This window comes from Diadema antillarum, unplaced genomic scaffold (assembly GCF_040938485.1).
Source record: "Diadema antillarum isolate AM-2024a unplaced genomic scaffold, OU_Dant_1.0 seq00001661_RagTag, whole genome shotgun sequence".
Taxonomy (NCBI): domain Eukaryota; kingdom Metazoa; phylum Echinodermata; class Echinoidea; order Diadematoida; family Diadematidae; genus Diadema; species Diadema antillarum.
Genome location: NW_027272361.1, coordinates 266,466 through 282,965, shown reverse-complemented (window position 1 = coordinate 282,965; position 16,500 = coordinate 266,466). Strand labels below are relative to the sequence as shown.

Below are 16,500 nucleotides of genomic sequence, written 5' to 3'. Positions count from 1 at the left end.
ACGCAGAAAACGATGTATGTCTAATCACTTCAATGTTTGTTGTGGAATCATTGCTCAAACAATTTGGACTAGTACGTTCAATACCTTCTCTGCGCGTCGTCGGCGTAGCTCTGACATTTAGGCTTCCTATAACGTGATGAACCAACGAAGAAAAGTATGTACAGTCACTTCTGAGTGTATGTTGAGCAATCGTTGCTCAAGCAATTTCATTTGCGAATTGCAAATACTTATCAAGAGAAAGTAAAATATTTTGACAGATTGATTTTGATTTGAAACTGATTTTGCATATTGCTGTGTAAACAGAAATTGGTGTTTGACAGTAGACCTAGTCAAAGTAGATATTACAGATGATATCATGTTGACCCCAGGACTATTCATGCTGTCGTAAACTTTACGTTGTGATGTACTGTAATACTGTTTAAATGTATGTGTGCATTACAGACAAGTGTCTAAAGTGAGTCTCAAGTGAAGGAAATATTTTCCTTATTTTCTTTTGTCAGCTCAGTGATGCACGATTTCACAATGACCGTTTAAACTGCTGAATGTAACATTACTCATTTTGATGGATGCCATGCACATAATGATGTCGTAGTTGTGATCGCAAGATGAAAGAAAGAATTCCACTCGTCGTACATTAAAGTGCAGCAGGTTCATAATCTATGCTATGCTATGCCTGCAATGATAAATGCCTGTGAATTCTTTCTGAAATAGTGGCTAAAAATCAGTGTGTACGAGAATTTTAGTATAAAGCACGACATATTTTTTTTTCACAAAATGATCATTCAATCACACTTGAAATTTATGTTGTATAATATGCACAAAATGTATCATTTTGATTGAAAATCAGGATTATGAATTATTACTCTTTTTGCTTTTCTGAGTATTACAATTAAGCTATTGTTAGAACACAAACACATACAATAATGACTATGTACAAGTACAATTGTTCATTTTTCATTATAGTTCGCCTGCCACAAAATTTCAAACAGCTTGACAATTTCTACACATTTGAATATCTGATCACTTTCATTTTAACAAAGTAATTACAAGATGAGTTGGGTTTAAGAAAAGTGACATCATTATCTGATTTTATCTCCAATGCAGGTGTCTGGATCTGGTGCTTCATCACCCAGAAGGGTGTGTTGATATCATCATTCCATATACTTACCCAAAGTAAAACTCCTCATTCATCCCTTTTCCTGATCTGATGAAGAGATCCTGCTCTCAGAGGGAGTGAACTGTCATCCTAACAAACTCAATTGAAAGACAAACCGTCTTTGAACAAATCTACACAAACCAAAGACAAACCGTCTTTTTAACAAATCTGTGTAAACCAAAGACAAACCGTCTTTTAACAAATCTGCATAAACCAAAGACAAACCGTCTTTTAACAAATCTGTATAAACCAAAGACAAACCGTCTTTTAACAAATCTGCATAAACCAAAGACAAACCGTCTTTTAACAAATCTGTATAAACCAAAGACAAACCGTCTTTTAACAGATCTACGTAATAAAGCAAAGACAAACCGTCTTGATAATCTCAGCAAAGACAGACTGTCTTTTGACAATTCTACGTGAAAGCAGAGAAACAGAAACGAACCCTAAAGCAAACCATTACTCTTGCAAGCCTTCTATCTCTTCTTATTCTGAAAGTAATTTCGTAATATTGCTCTGTTATTTTGAAACTAAATCTTTGAATTAATTTCTTCTTGTTTATAAGTTACCATTACATCTTTCAGTTTTGCTTCCTATTACAGAAACTAAATGTTATAACTTGATTTCTTTTTCTCAATCTCAATGCTCTTATCTTGTCTTTGATACTTTAATTGAATCTTCATGGATCCTGTTCTTTCTCAGTAAAATTAATTTTGTGATATTTCTCTATCTTTCTCAAACTGAATTTGACATCTTACTCAGTGTTATTCGAAGTATTGTGATCCTCTTCTGTCTTATTGAAACTGAGATTCTTATTTCTCTCTGTGCTGCTGAAACTGCATCTGGTGATCTTGTGTCTTTGAATGTGTTGGACATATTCTTGAGAAGAGATAAGTGATTTTAGAATGGACATGTGATTGAATGTGTTTGTGTATACTAAAATACCACGTGAAAACCACTAAGCTAGGATTTGAATGTAGCTTTTGAATATTGAATTATTTCGTTTTCTCTACATTTGATAACTCATGAATTTCATCTGAATCTAACAGTAACCAATTCCTGTGCTATCAGGGGAATTACTTTACATTGACACTATTATTTGCGTTATACCCGAAGATAAATCTGTCTGGAAGAGAAATACACTCTGCAGCAAAAAAAAAAAACAACAACACACAAACAAACAAACAAACAACAACAACTACAACAACAAAAAGCAAACAAACAAACAACAAAACAAAAGAAAACAACAAAAACAACAATAACGAAAAATAAAAAAAATAAAAAACACAAAACAAAATACCAACAAAGAGACAGAATACTCAACTTCTATTTCTTGATTGTTTTATTTTGAGCTTGATTATCTATACAGGTTTGATGTTTTGTTTTGTTTTTTACTTTTTACATCAATTAGGTTGAATTAGCCAGGAGAGAATAAAATAAGTATTCTGAAGTCGTAGAATTATTAAAGGTCAATTCACTACAGTGGAAAATACAGAAGCAGAAATTAAGTTGTGTTTTAGAGGCGGTTTTTTGTGTTAAGAGGCGGTTTTGGTTGTAATATTAAGACAATTAGAATCACCTGACTTCGAGAGCGCCAACTTGAGGTAAATAACATATTACTATTTTTTGACAACTGACGTGCGAAGTATAATACAGCCATATACACGTAAGCCAACTATCACGTCAGCCTTAGTTATAGAAGTGTGACAGGTGGTAGACAGGAAGCTGCTGATTTGAAGAACGCCAAGTAAAGGTGCGAGCAAATATAGAAATATCTAGTACTTTGTGAAAATTTAATTGTGGAAGTGGAATACAATTTGAAACTGAAAACTGTCTGGTATCATTAAAGCAGGAAAAAAAAAACTGTCTTGAGTCTGTAAAAGAAGAGATTGAATACTGAACTTGCATTTCTTTATTATTCTAGTTTTTAGCTTAATTATCGATAAAGTTTTGACAGACATTTTGTTCACTCAATTAGGTTAAATTAGCCGAAAGAATAAAAGAAGTATTCTCAGGTCGTGGAAGTGTTGTAAATGAATTCGCATTAAAAGGTCAATTTAGAAAAGTTGAGAAAACAAAAGTAGAAAAGTTGAGAAAACAAAAGTAGAAATTTCATTTTGTTCCTAAGATACAAGGCAGTTTGAATTGCAAGAGCGCAATCTTCACAGTTGTCGAGAGAATTGTAATCGGCTGACCTGTTGACCGACAGCTAGCTAGCGTGAGGTAAATAAGATATTTTATTGTTTGACAAGTGACGCACAGAGCAACGTGATCTATCGTGACACAGAAGTATACCTCACACTCAAGTACCGTACCATTGAGAGTCAATGGTAACTTCAGCCTCGATTATAGGAGTGTGACAGGTGTACATGGTAGAATCTATTGATGTGAAGGGTGCGAATTGAAGGTGCGATTGTGAAAACTTTAGTGCAGAAGATTATTTAAGTCGAGTGGAAACTACCAAATATTGTACGCTGTAAACAGGGGTCGCACACGTACATGTACTTGCACTAAAACTGATGACGGACTGGTGATGAGTGTACGTCCATAGCTGTATAATCAGTATATAGCGCGAGCGCCATCTAGAGACGTTGACGAGATATTGAATTTAAGGCGATCAATAAAGTGGTCGTGACAGTACTCGCCTCTTAAGTGTGCTGAAGATGGACTGCATGAATGAGTTTCAAAGTGTTTTGAGTGAAATTCACAACATATTGGCAAGTTGTACAGTGACTGATGGTAATGATGGATGTTTATCATGTGGGAATGACATCAAAGAAAATGAAAATAAACTTACTTGTGAATCGTGTCATAGTCACTATCATGTGACCTGTATGGTACTGCAATGTTCACAGGGAATCCCCAATGTCAGATTGATTTGGATTTGCGCTAAATGTGGCCAAAACAATATTGCACACAGTATTTTTGATGCAATAGGTATCCCTTCTCATCCCAATAGATATGAGCCTCTTCAGTGTGATATTGATGGAGAAGAAGCTGAGATTGATGGCCAGGAGTGTTACACATCAACAAAGAATAACTGGAAACCAAGGTTTACCAGAAAGAACAAGAGGTATGTGAAAGAAAAGAGAAGAAAAGTTCTCTCACTGAATGAATGCAGAAATGAAATTGAGAGAAACAGATATCATGAAGTTGAGGCAGAAAGTAAAAACTTGAATGATAATGAGTGGGTCACTGTCAAATCAAGGAGAGCAAGAATGCAAAGAAAAAAAAAACAACTGGAGGAGGTCAGTGTGACGAAAAATGAAGAGGTAGATCATGGACGCTTCAAAAGATCTGTGAATGGTGTAATCCTTGAACCTGGTGTCACATACATTGGCAAGGCAATGAAAGAATACTATGAAAGACGTAGACGTAAAAATGGCAAAAAACAAAAATCAGGTGACAAAGGTACAAAGAAAAATAGACTTGAGAATGATGAACACAAGCAGAATGGGAATATGGCATGTAGACAGTCAAAGGACTATACTGTGCAAACATACACTGAAACATTATTGAATGTCTATGCTAAATGTGTGCAGTCAAGACAGACAATGATCTTGTACACTGAGAAAAATGATCCAAGTAAAGAGATGCATAGGAGTAGTTGGGCTGATGTAGTTAAGAATCCACAAAATTCTGCAAATGTTCATTGTTCTGATTCCTTGATTCGAGTGGGAAAACACAAACCACAGATCAAAAGAGTACTGGTACACAGTGTTGTAACAAGGAAACGACAGTTGACAACAGACTGTAAAGCATCCAGGAGTGTCAAGGAAAAGGTTCTTGTGAATGGCAACTTACAATCTGAAAATGTCGCACAAAAATCATGCCAAAATCAAAAATGGAAATTTGACAATGAATGTAAAGAGTCAAATAGTGATGAGAATGTTGATGTTTGTACTGGTGCATGTCCTTTTTTTCAGCATGTCAACAAAGAGACACCAGTGAGAGGTCAAGAACAACACAATGGTGGAAACAAGAAGGACTTTAATATCAAAACAAAGAGAAAGTCTGGTGATGGTACTACAAAAGAGACAGATGGGAATGATGGTAACTATGCAAATGTCAATCCCCAAAACTCTTGTCATAGTGAAATTCCTGATGTTCGCAATGATCACAATGGATCTAACAACCCAATTCCTGAAGATGAAACTAATGCAATCTGTGAGCCTTGTAAATACCACTGTCATGTGGCCAGCAGTGGATTTCCATGTGAGCACAAACGGAATGGTGGCTCTCCAGAATTGATGGATACATTTGACTTTAAGACAATTATTGATGAAATTTTAGACATTATGGGTAGTTGTGCATCAATTATCAGTTCAGATTTTGAAACATGCTGTGTATGTGCAAATCACATTAAAAAGAATGAAAGCTATGCAACCTGTGAGTCATGTAAGTGTCATTATCATGTGACATGTATGGAACTATGCAGTGGTACTGAACTGAATAATAGATTGATTTGGATTTGTTCATTGTGTGGAAATAGCAACAATAACCATGACATCTTCAATAATTTATGCATCCCTTCTCATTTTAATAGATTTGAACTACTGGCGCACCAACATGATGAAGAGAGTGGTGATGACATGTCTCAATCAAGCAAAGCCAACAAAACCAAATGTGACAGATCAAAGAAGAGGTATGCAAGAAAGATAAAGGAAAGAAATGAGAGTCGAGAAGTCCAAAGTGTGAATGATTTCAAAGAGAGTGACTGTGGTAGAAGTAAAGTTGATCCCACAGTTCAGAGAAAGCCATCTACAGAGAGACATTTGAACTTAAAAAGAGATGACTTTGATCATAATTGGAGAACTGTGAAATCAAGAAAGACTAAATTGACAGAGAAAAAAGAAAAGGAAAGACTGAGTTCAAAATCTAAGCACTACCATGCAGCAGGTGTAACATATATTGGCAAAACAATGAAAGACTTGTTTGAAAGAAACAAGAATAGAAGTAACATGACTGGCAGCATAACATACGGAAGACAAGACAGAAAAAGTGTTGACAATGGCAAAGAGATCTCAAATTTGAAATGTGAAAGTGTGCAGATGTATGTGGAACCTGTGTTTTCTTTGCAGTGCGTGTCTCAAAAGAGCGCACAATCAAATCATCGAATAAGCACAGACAATAAAACATATGAAGGCATAAAGAAAAAACAGGTAGAAGAAACAATGACTTGGGCTGCTGTTGCAGGCAAATCAGAAAATTCAGCAAGACTTGTAAATTCTGTGAATGCTCATGTAGGTACATTTCCTGTCTTTCAACAGATCAAACCAGTGAAACGTGTTGAAGTACAAGGTGTCTATGGTGGTGGCCATCCAAAGTCACGTCTTCCAAGAAACAAGAAAGGTCAATTTGTGAAACGTAAGAAAACTGCCAGTAAAAATGAGGAACCTCAAGAGAGTGATGAGTCAAAGTGTAAAGTAGGTCAAAGTGGCGAAACTAAGACTGACAGTCATCATGAAAACATTGACGTTCAAAATCCCTTTAGAAATCAAGTTTTAATTATCGGTGACAATGACAGAAGTAAGAGTCATGTTGTTGACGACAAAGATAAAACCATAAATGACCTCAAAGTGCAAAGTTCATGTAATGCCCAAGAAATGAATGAAATACAGAAGAGAAGAAACCAAGCACAAAATCAAGGCGATTCATGTTGTGAATTTAAGCTCAATGGAAATGCTTCGTGCCAAAGATTAGAAGAATTAATCATTGATAAACAAAATAATACTTCTGTTGGAATGATTGACGACAGTATCCCCATGGATAATATTAGCAACTTTACACTATGTAATACTGTTCCAGTGTCTGCAACAACATTGAAGAATGTATCTCAGAATGATGTGAAATCAATTGACAAAGTTGATCCGCCTTGTGGGCAAAATGTACAAATAGATCAGAAATTTAGTGATGTCATGTCTTCCACTAAATTGACATCTATTGCACAAGGTAATTTCAATCAAGGTCATTACAGATTTGGTGTTTCACGTGGAAAACAGTGTACTGCTAATAGCCTTGTAGCAATTCTCTACTCAGCCAAGAAAAATGCGAATGAATTTGATGCTCAAGATCTTGACAAAATTTTGACGCTTGGAAATCAGCTGTATTATTACATTCAAAAAGATTCGACAATGCATGATGACCTTTTGATGATATCAGATTTGCCTAAAGAACTGGATATTTTAGATGATACATTTGCAATTAATTGTAGTGATCCAGTGTTTGGCATTATAGACGGCAATGAAAAATACCTGGCAGAATTTGGAGCTGTATCATTAAAGCATGCCCTTGAACATGAATTGTGCAAACATGATGCATGTTTCATGATGTTTAATGAAAGTACATTTGCAATCATTAAATCCCCTACAGGTTTCTATGTCTTTGATCCTCACGGAAGAGACCAGTCTGGTTGTGTCAGTGAGAATGGAAAAAGTATCCTGCTTCACACTTCCTGCTGGCAAGGTATACACACTCATTGCATACGACTGGCCAATTCGATGGGTTGTGATTTGTATAGTACTCAGTTTGAATTGACTGGAGTTAATATGAAAACTCAAAGCAAATCTAATGAGTCTCTGAGTTCAATTCATTTTAATCAATCATATAATGATAATCCACATGAAAACACATGTAAGAGCAATTCTACAAAATGTGAAGCACGTCATGGTGTGAATCTGCAGAGTAAAGCTGTCGGAAATGTGCAGGATAATCAAAATGTGAATAGTGATGTTGAAGATGATATTGAGATCATCCATATTGAGTATGGCATCAGACCTGACAGAAATTTCAAATTTTCACCACTCTGTGCAAGGCAAAAGAGAATGATATGTAGGAAATTAGGTATTGATTATGTGAACATCAATGATGGTGCTTTACAAACAGATACAGACATTGCTCATCCTGCACAAATCAAACATATTACTGGTGATGGCAATTGTTTTTACCGTGCTATTTCTTATATAATTTCTGGGACTGAAAGGAATCATACTCTTCTCCGAAAAGCAACTGCCAAACATTTATTAGACACTAATGGTTTATTTACTAGCACACTAAGTCATGAATTTAGAACTGTTGAAGAATATGTGTTCAAAGAAAAAGTAATGAATAATGGAACGTGGGCTTCCAATACTGAAATAAGTGCAATGGCGAACTTGCTTGAGGTAGATATTTACTCATTCAATGATCAACTTTTAGCTTGGCAATTGTTCTCTGCAAAAAAACCAGGAAGAATAAATGAAGTGACAACTAAAGGAGGTATTTATATCTTATACACTCAAAATGTACATTTTAATGTAGTAGAGTCTGTGGGTGATATTCACATGAATTCTCAGGAGGAAAGAGAGATGATAGGCATTAATGCTACAGCACAATCAAATGCTTCAAGCATGGAGAACAGTTTTACAGAAGTTATACGAACCAAGGAGATTCCCAAGAAATGGTCTAAAAAAAGAAAATTAACAGAGCAAGACCCAAAGTATCTTCAAAGTAAACATGGTTTTGATGCAGTATTTCAAAACAGTTCAGAACCAAGACAGAAGTGTAGGAAAACTGATAGAAATGTGCCTCCTGAATGTGATGTAAAACCAAGGAGGAGAAAACGAAAGAAAAGTCATGCTGCAGCATTGAAACAAAAGAAGTTGCATATGAGAATGCTGCGAAGAAAAGATAACCTTCAGAATGGAGAATGTGAAACCAGTGAAGAACTACTAAATAGTGATCCAAAGACTTTGAGAAAACAAAAGAAAGCTGATACAGAAAGAACAAGATATCAAACTGATCCTATATACAGGAGGAGAAAACAAAATCAGGCAAAACAGGCTCAAAAAAGTAGATATGATAATAGTGAAATGAAATCTCAGAAAAGAGAACAAAGCAGAGAAAGGCAGTCAGAGATGTATCAAACTGATGCTGCATTCAAGGACCTTATCCTGGATAAAAGAAAAGAGAAATATGAAAGTGACTTTGAACACCAAATAAGTAAAAGAGTCCAGATTCTCGACAATTACAGACTACATGAAGATTTTAGGCAGAATTTGAAGGAAAAACTGGCAGCTAAATATAAAAGAAATTCAAGTTTTAGGCTTAATTTGAAGAAAAATCTGGTGGCTAAGTATAAAAGAAATTCACTATTTAGGCATAGACATAAACAACGAATGAAGATACAAATGATAGATAAGTATCATACTGATCCACAATTTAGGCAGGTGTTTCAGCAGAAAACAAAAGAAAGGATGGAAGAAAAGTATCACAATGACTTGGAATTTCAAGAGAATTACAAAGACATAAAAAAACAACAAATGAGAACCAAGTACAGACAAATGCCGGCATATAGGCAGAGTGCTGCCAGAAAAAACTTAAAACGTTCTGAAATTAAAAAGGCAAAAATGAGTGATCCTGAATTTGTACTGAAAAAGTTCAGGGAAACGATTTCACATGGCCCTGAATATGTTTGCTGCGTATGTTTTAAGTTGCTTTTCAGAAATCAAGTAATAGATTGTAAGAGATCAAAATACCAAAATCAAGCATGTATCAGTGACCAGTATTTGCATATCTGCAGTGAAGAATGTAATGTAGATTGTAAGATAGCCAAATCACCGAGGAGTTGTTTATGGATCTGTTTCACCTGTCACAAGAAATTACGAGATGGGAAAATTCCAGCAGAAGCCAACATAAACAATTTACAATTACATGATATTCCAGTTGAGCTGAGCTGTTTGAATAATCTAGAACAACACTTGATTGCAGTAAACATTCCATTCATGAAATTATTGAATCTGCCAAAAGGAGGTCAGCGTGGCATACATGGTCCTACTGTTTGTGTACCTTCAAATACAATTGAAAATGTAAAAATGCTGCCACGATCACAGACTGATGATGAATTGGTACCTGTTAAGTTAAAAAGGAAATTGTGTTACAAAGGATATTATGAATATAAGTTTGTTAGCACAGTGAAAGTATTTCAAGCCCTTGAATATTTGAAAAGTAATAACAAATGGTATTCTGATATTTTAGTAGATGAAGAATGGAACAATTACTTATCTCAAGAAAACATTGAGAATGATAATGCTTCTGTAGATGAAGGTTGTAGTTCAATTATAAATGAAAATACATGTCATGAAAATGATGAAGATGATCTTGAAGAACGCTTGTGTGGCCTTGCCCTTGACACCAACCTTCAGCCAGTTGATAGAAGGCAGAATGTGATTGATGAGTATTTCAATGATATAATTTGTTGTGCACCATGTGAAAAAAACAGCCCTGTTGCATTACTGAATGATAAGAGCAATGAGGCTAAGTCATTTCCAGTGCTCTTTCCCCTCGGTCAACCAACTTATCATGATGCACGAGGTGTGAAATTAACACTTGGACGCTATTTCCATAATCGACTCATGCATGTTGATAATAGATTTGCCCGAAATACAGAATTCATATTTTTTGCTCAATCTCTTTATGAAATTCAGCAAATTGTATCCAGTATTTCTATTGCTTTGAGAAAAGGATCAGATAAAATGGATGATTTTAGTTCAGTAACAATATCAGATTTGAAGAATATTGGCAAAATTGAAGAGATATTAAAATCTGATAGAGGATACAAGTTTTTAAAGCAAATACGTGGAACTCCACCTTATTGGCAATCAACACAAAAAGATGTCGCAGCTATGGTTAGACAGATTGGAATCCCAACATTTTTTCTTTCATTTTCAAGTGCTGATATGCGTTGGCCTGAAGTCATGAACACGTTAATGAGTCAAACATGTGACAGAAGAAGAGTAAGTGAATTGGAATGGGTTGATAAATGCAATCTCCTAAGGTCTAATCCAGTGACAGTTGCTAGAATGTTTGACAATCGTTTTCATAATTTTTTACAAAATGTGATTTTGTCAGAAGCACACCCTATTGGCAAAGTTAAGGACTACTTTTATAGAATTGAATTTCAGATGAGAGGAAGTCCACATGTACATATGTTAGTATGGGTTGAAGATGCTCCTGTGCTTTGTTCTGATCCAGATGAGGAAGTTATAAGTTTTATCAACAAGTATATTTCTTGTGAAATGCCATCTGAAGAGGAAGATCCTGAATTGCATGAAATTGTCAGTACTGTTCAGGTTCACAGTAAAAAGCACTCAAAGTCTTGCAAAAAGAAGGGAGCAAATTGTAGATTTAATTTTCCAAGACCGCCATCTGAAAGGACATTTATTGTTAAACCAAAGGAAGAGAAAAGTACAAATGGTGGCAATGCAGTGAAAGAAGCAAAAGAATTACTTACCTTAATAAAAGGTGCCTTAAGTAATAAACATAAGTATGATAAAGCAGAGGATTTTTTTGAAAGTTTAGAAACAACACAGAAAAAATTTGAAGATGCGAATAATGTAATAGCTTCTGGAGACCAGGTTGTTATCAAGAGAAGTCCTAGAGATGTTTGGGTCAATCAATATAATCCTTTCTTGCTTCGATGTTGGAATGCAAACATGGATATTCAAATAATCACAAATGTGTATGCTTGCATTGCATATATTGTATCATACATGAGTAAATCTGAGAGAGAAATGGGGATGCTTCTATCTCATGCAGCATCAGAAATAAAAGAAGGAAATTATGATGCCAGAGAATCTTTAAGAAAACTTGGTCACGTGTATGTTAATAATCGAGAAGTTTCTGCTCAAGAAAGTGTATATCGAGTTTGTAGTTTGAGATTAAAGGAATGTTCCAGAAAAGTTGAATTTATTCCAGTTGGCCCCAATCCTGTCAGAATGAGTTTACCACTACGTGTTATACAAAACAAAGCAGATGATAATCATAGTGCTTGGTTGCCAAATAAGGTTGATAAATACAAAGCACGACCTGATGGATCTCAGTTTGAAACAATGTGCCTTGCAACATTTTGTTCACAGTATAGGTTTTTGTGTGCAACACAAGTTAGGGGTAACAGACAAAATCAGAATAGATTTAAAATGAAGAATGACCTAGGTTATATTCAAAAAAGAACAAGAACTGATAATGCTATTGTGAGATATCCTCGATTTTCACAAAGTGCAATGCCTGAAAAATATTTTTTAAGCATGTTACAGCTATTTTTACCATTTCGTGTAGATGAACACTTAAAGCCACCAGGATTTGTAACATATGAAGAATTTTATAACACAGGCCATGTCAAATTGAATGGAAAGGAATTGCAAACTGTGAAGTCCATAGTTCAGGGAAACCTCCAGCAGTTTGAAAAAAGTGCCCATGATGTTGAACAAGCAGAAGAGTATATCGCTAAATTTGGACCACCCGAAGATGCATGGGGTCTTTTGTGTCCTGAAAGTGAAGTAGAAAGACAAGAAAATCCCAAACCCACTGTAGATGTTGATGATGTAGAGGCTGAATTTGTGGTTCCAGATTTGCAACCTCAAACTGGTGAAATTTCTAGGAGAGAATGTAGATCACCAAATATTTCAAGAGCAGAAAGTAATAAAATGATTAGATCGTTAAATGATAAACAGCAAAAAATTTTGTACGAGATCAGACAGTGGTCCTTAGATAGAGTGAATGGAAAACGGCCTGAACCTTTTCAATTGTTTATTACTGGAGGTGCTGGCACTGGTAAAAGTCATCTGATAAACTGTATTTATAATGAAGCAACACGCATTCTTGGAAAAATAATGCACAACCCTGATGAAATATCAGTATTGAAATTAGCCCCAACAGGAATTGCAGCATACAACATAAATGGTCATACAATTCATAGTGCTTTGTCTATCCCTATCAGTGTTTCACTTCCCTATCAACCACTTGGAGAGGAAAAATTAAGTTCATTGCGTAATCACCTGAGTCAGGTGCAAATTGTTGTTATTGATGAAATATCTATGGTAAATCAAATAATGTTATGGTATGTTCATGGACGATTAAGACAGATTAAACAGTCACGGAGTGATTCTCCATTTGGCAATGTTTCAGTTATTGCTGTTGGTGATTTTTATCAACTACCCCCTGTGAGAGGTACTCCGTTATATGTACACACATTGGAAGGCTCATTGTGGATGAATAATTTCAAACAAGTTGAGCTGCATCAAATAATGAGACAAAAAGAAGATGAAGATTTTGCTCTTTTGTTGAATAGATTGCGTACAAAGGAAAGAGATGATGTTTTGTCAGATATAGATTTGGCTGTTCTCAAGTCATGTGAAACAGGTGAACCATGTGAAAATGCTCTTCACATTTATGCAATTAATAGATATGTTGATGCATGGAACAAAGACATGTTGCACAAAAAATGTACTGATATCATTTGTATTGCAGCAGAAGATAGCAAAGCTCATAGTCAAAGCAAAAGTGACATTTGTCAACAACCTCGCAAATCTTGCTTGACTTCTTTACCAGATTACCTATGGATTGCACCAAATGCCAGAGTGATGTTGCTGAAAAATGTTGATGTCAAAAAAGGCTTGACAAATGGATGCATGGGAAATGTTGCAGAAATTGTAAGACCAAATAGAGATTGTAGACCAATATTGGTCAAAGTAAAATTTGACAATGATAAGATTGGTATTCAGGCAATTGAAATGCATCAAGAATCCATGGGAAAAAAGTACAACAGAAAACAGTTTCCACTCAAACTAGCATATGCGTGCACAGTTCACAAAGTACAAGGCATGACTGTGAATGAAGCTGTTGTTTCTCTTAAAAACACATTTGTATCTGGACAAGCTTATGTAGGTCTCAGTCGAGTCACTTCATTATCAGGTCTAAATATTGAACATTTCGATCCTAAACTTATTCATTGTGATCCCAAAATAAAGAATTGTTTGGATAATATGAGTACATATATACAACAGAGGGAAAAAATTACTCATGCAAATGTTAAAATGTCTATTATGCTACACAACATACAAGGGCTAAAACAGCATTTTGATGATCTTCAATGTAATAATTTGTTTATGAGATCAGATATTATTTGCCTAACTGAAACATGGCTGAATGATCAAGATGAGGATTTTGATCTTCATTTAGACAATTATAAGTTATATCATCAGACAAGGAAGCAGTCATATTCAAATAAAAATAATTTGACTGCTTTATTGAAAAGTCAGGCACATGGTGGTGTTGCAGTTTATTCCAGGAATAGATTTTCAAGTAGATTGAACTTCAACATAGAAGATATGGAGGTAATTGCATTTATGATTACAAGTCCCATCTCTGTTGTTGTGGCAGTAATTTATCGTCCCCCTGTATACGATCTCAAACAATTTTGTGAAACTCTAAAAACATTGTTGCAAGAAGTGCATAAAGTGGGTACAAAGTGTATCATAATGGGTGACTTCAATGAAAACTTGATGAAACAATCTTCTCAAGTGAAAAGTTTAATGTCTCAGAGTGGCTACCAACAACATGTCACACATTCTACTACTGAAAATGACACCTTGATTGACCATGTTTACAGCAAAGGTTTAGAGTTATTGCAAACAGAAGTGATTCCGACTTATTACAGCTACCATGAAGCTATAAGGTTATCATTTTGATACAAATGATTTGTTCTTAATGTAAATGTTTATCAGACACATGTGATTAGTTTTAAGTTTGTGATGGGGAATGTATTCTATCATCACACAATTTACATATAGATGGTATAAAATTCAAATTCATTTATATCATTATCTATCCTAATCTATTCATGACTGAAAAATGTACCAATACAAGTGATTCTGAATTACAAGTATAAGGTATTAAATGTGACCTTGCATCTCAAAACAAACAAAAAGTCGCCAGACATGAATTTTTAGTTAAGACCATATTCTGAAAGAGCAGACTTTAAGCTTTAAAATGATGTATAACTCAAATCAAATGGACTCTCCTAGCCTATCTTAATATTGGAAAGAAAGCACAAACTCAGGAAAAGTGTGAACTGAGAAAACAGGCTGTGAAGTACTGTACAGTGTCTATTCAAACGCTTAATCTTTACCAAACCGTGCTGACTGCGCGATGAATGGGACAAAAAACAAGAAGTAAACCACCAGAGTAATAACAACGAAGGGATTATCAGATTAAACTGAAATTAAGCATGCCTCATTAACACATTCTGTCCATGATTAATGCCAACTTTCAAAGCAGTAGCATTATCTTTTCAAAAGTTATTAGAGTTGAAAGTGAAGACTGTGGATAAGGTTTTTCAGAAATGAAAAGGGATTCTGAAGACACACCTAATCACACTATTCTCCCCAAAATGGTTGAGATAAACTGCTAAAAAAAACCACTTTCCCGCCCATTTTATGATACCAAATTTTGGCATTATGTAAAAGAAGATGTGCTCTTTCAGAAAATACGAAAAAGTGAAGTTCGGGTAGGTTGACCAATTTCACTTATTTTCAGTCCTCACGCAAAGTCAGTGTGTGTGACTTTATGTTCATTTTGAGGTGCACGGTCACAAATATCACTTTGAGAAGATCAGCTATCCAAATGTATTCAATAAAAACAGCTGCAAGGTATTCAGAACATATACATAGTATTCACACTACGGAGGGGGGGGGGGGTCTTCAATTATTGAAGGTAGTAATTAAAAGAATTAGAATATTCAAACGAAAGGGAATATGATATTGTACATTTTTGAGTTGTGGCTACCTTCAATGTATGTAATTTAAGTCTTTCTTATTAAAATACACAGTACTCAAGATAGCACTGAATTGCATTTGTACCAAGTGTTAACACAACGGTCCATGACATTCAGCAACTTCCAGCCTTGAGTTATGTCATCTGTGTAACGTACAGCTCGTGTTAAAGGCTGTGAGCTTCATCATCTGCCTAGTTGTGACCAGACATTCTGCCATGTTTTGTCACCTGTGCTGAGTCAAATCCAGTAAAGCATTAGCCTGTTTACAGCTCGTGATAAAGACTGTGCTAGCTTCATCATCTACTCAGTACTTAGTTGTGACCAGGTATTCTGCAGTGTTTTGTCATCTGTGCTGAGCCAAAAAACAGTAAAGCAGTGTACTGTTCACAGCTCATGATAAAGACTGTGCTAGCTTCATCATCTGCCTGGCTGGGACCAGGTATTCTGCCATGTTTTGTCATCTGTGCTAAGCCAACCAACAGTAAATCAGAACCCTGTTTACAGCTTGTGATAAAGACTATGGTATAGCTCCGTTGTCAGCCTGGTTGGGGCCAGGTATTCTCCCATGTTTTGTCATCTGTGCTGAGCCAACCAACAGTAAATCAGAACCCTGTTTACAGCTTGTGATAAAGACTGTGGTAGCTTCATTGTCAGCCCGGTTGGGACCAGATATTCTGCCATGTTTTGTCATCTGTGGTAAGCCAACCAACAGTAAATCAGAACCCTGTTTACAGCTTGTGTTAAAGACTGTGGT

General features: G+C 35.4%; 1 protein-coding gene across 1 annotated transcript in view; it reads left to right on the top strand.

Moving 5' to 3' along the window:
• Positions 1–1,102: 1,102 nt before the first annotated feature.
• The window catches only part of LOC139711490 (uncharacterized), a 35,936-nt gene continuing 20,538 nt past the window's right edge, over positions 1,103–16,500 (top strand). The window contains exons 1-6 of the mRNA XM_071623368.1: positions 1,103–1,137; positions 4,116–4,229; positions 5,083–5,209; positions 5,703–5,801; positions 6,427–6,523; positions 7,529–9,978. Of these exons, the coding sequence (XP_071479469.1) occupies positions 7,657–9,978 (2,322 nt within the window). The 5' untranslated portion in view covers positions 1,103–1,137; positions 4,116–4,229; positions 5,083–5,209; ... (1 more) ...; positions 6,427–6,523; positions 7,529–7,656. The remainder of the gene's footprint in view (positions 1,138–4,115; positions 4,230–5,082; positions 5,210–5,702; positions 5,802–6,426; positions 6,524–7,528; positions 9,979–16,500) is intronic.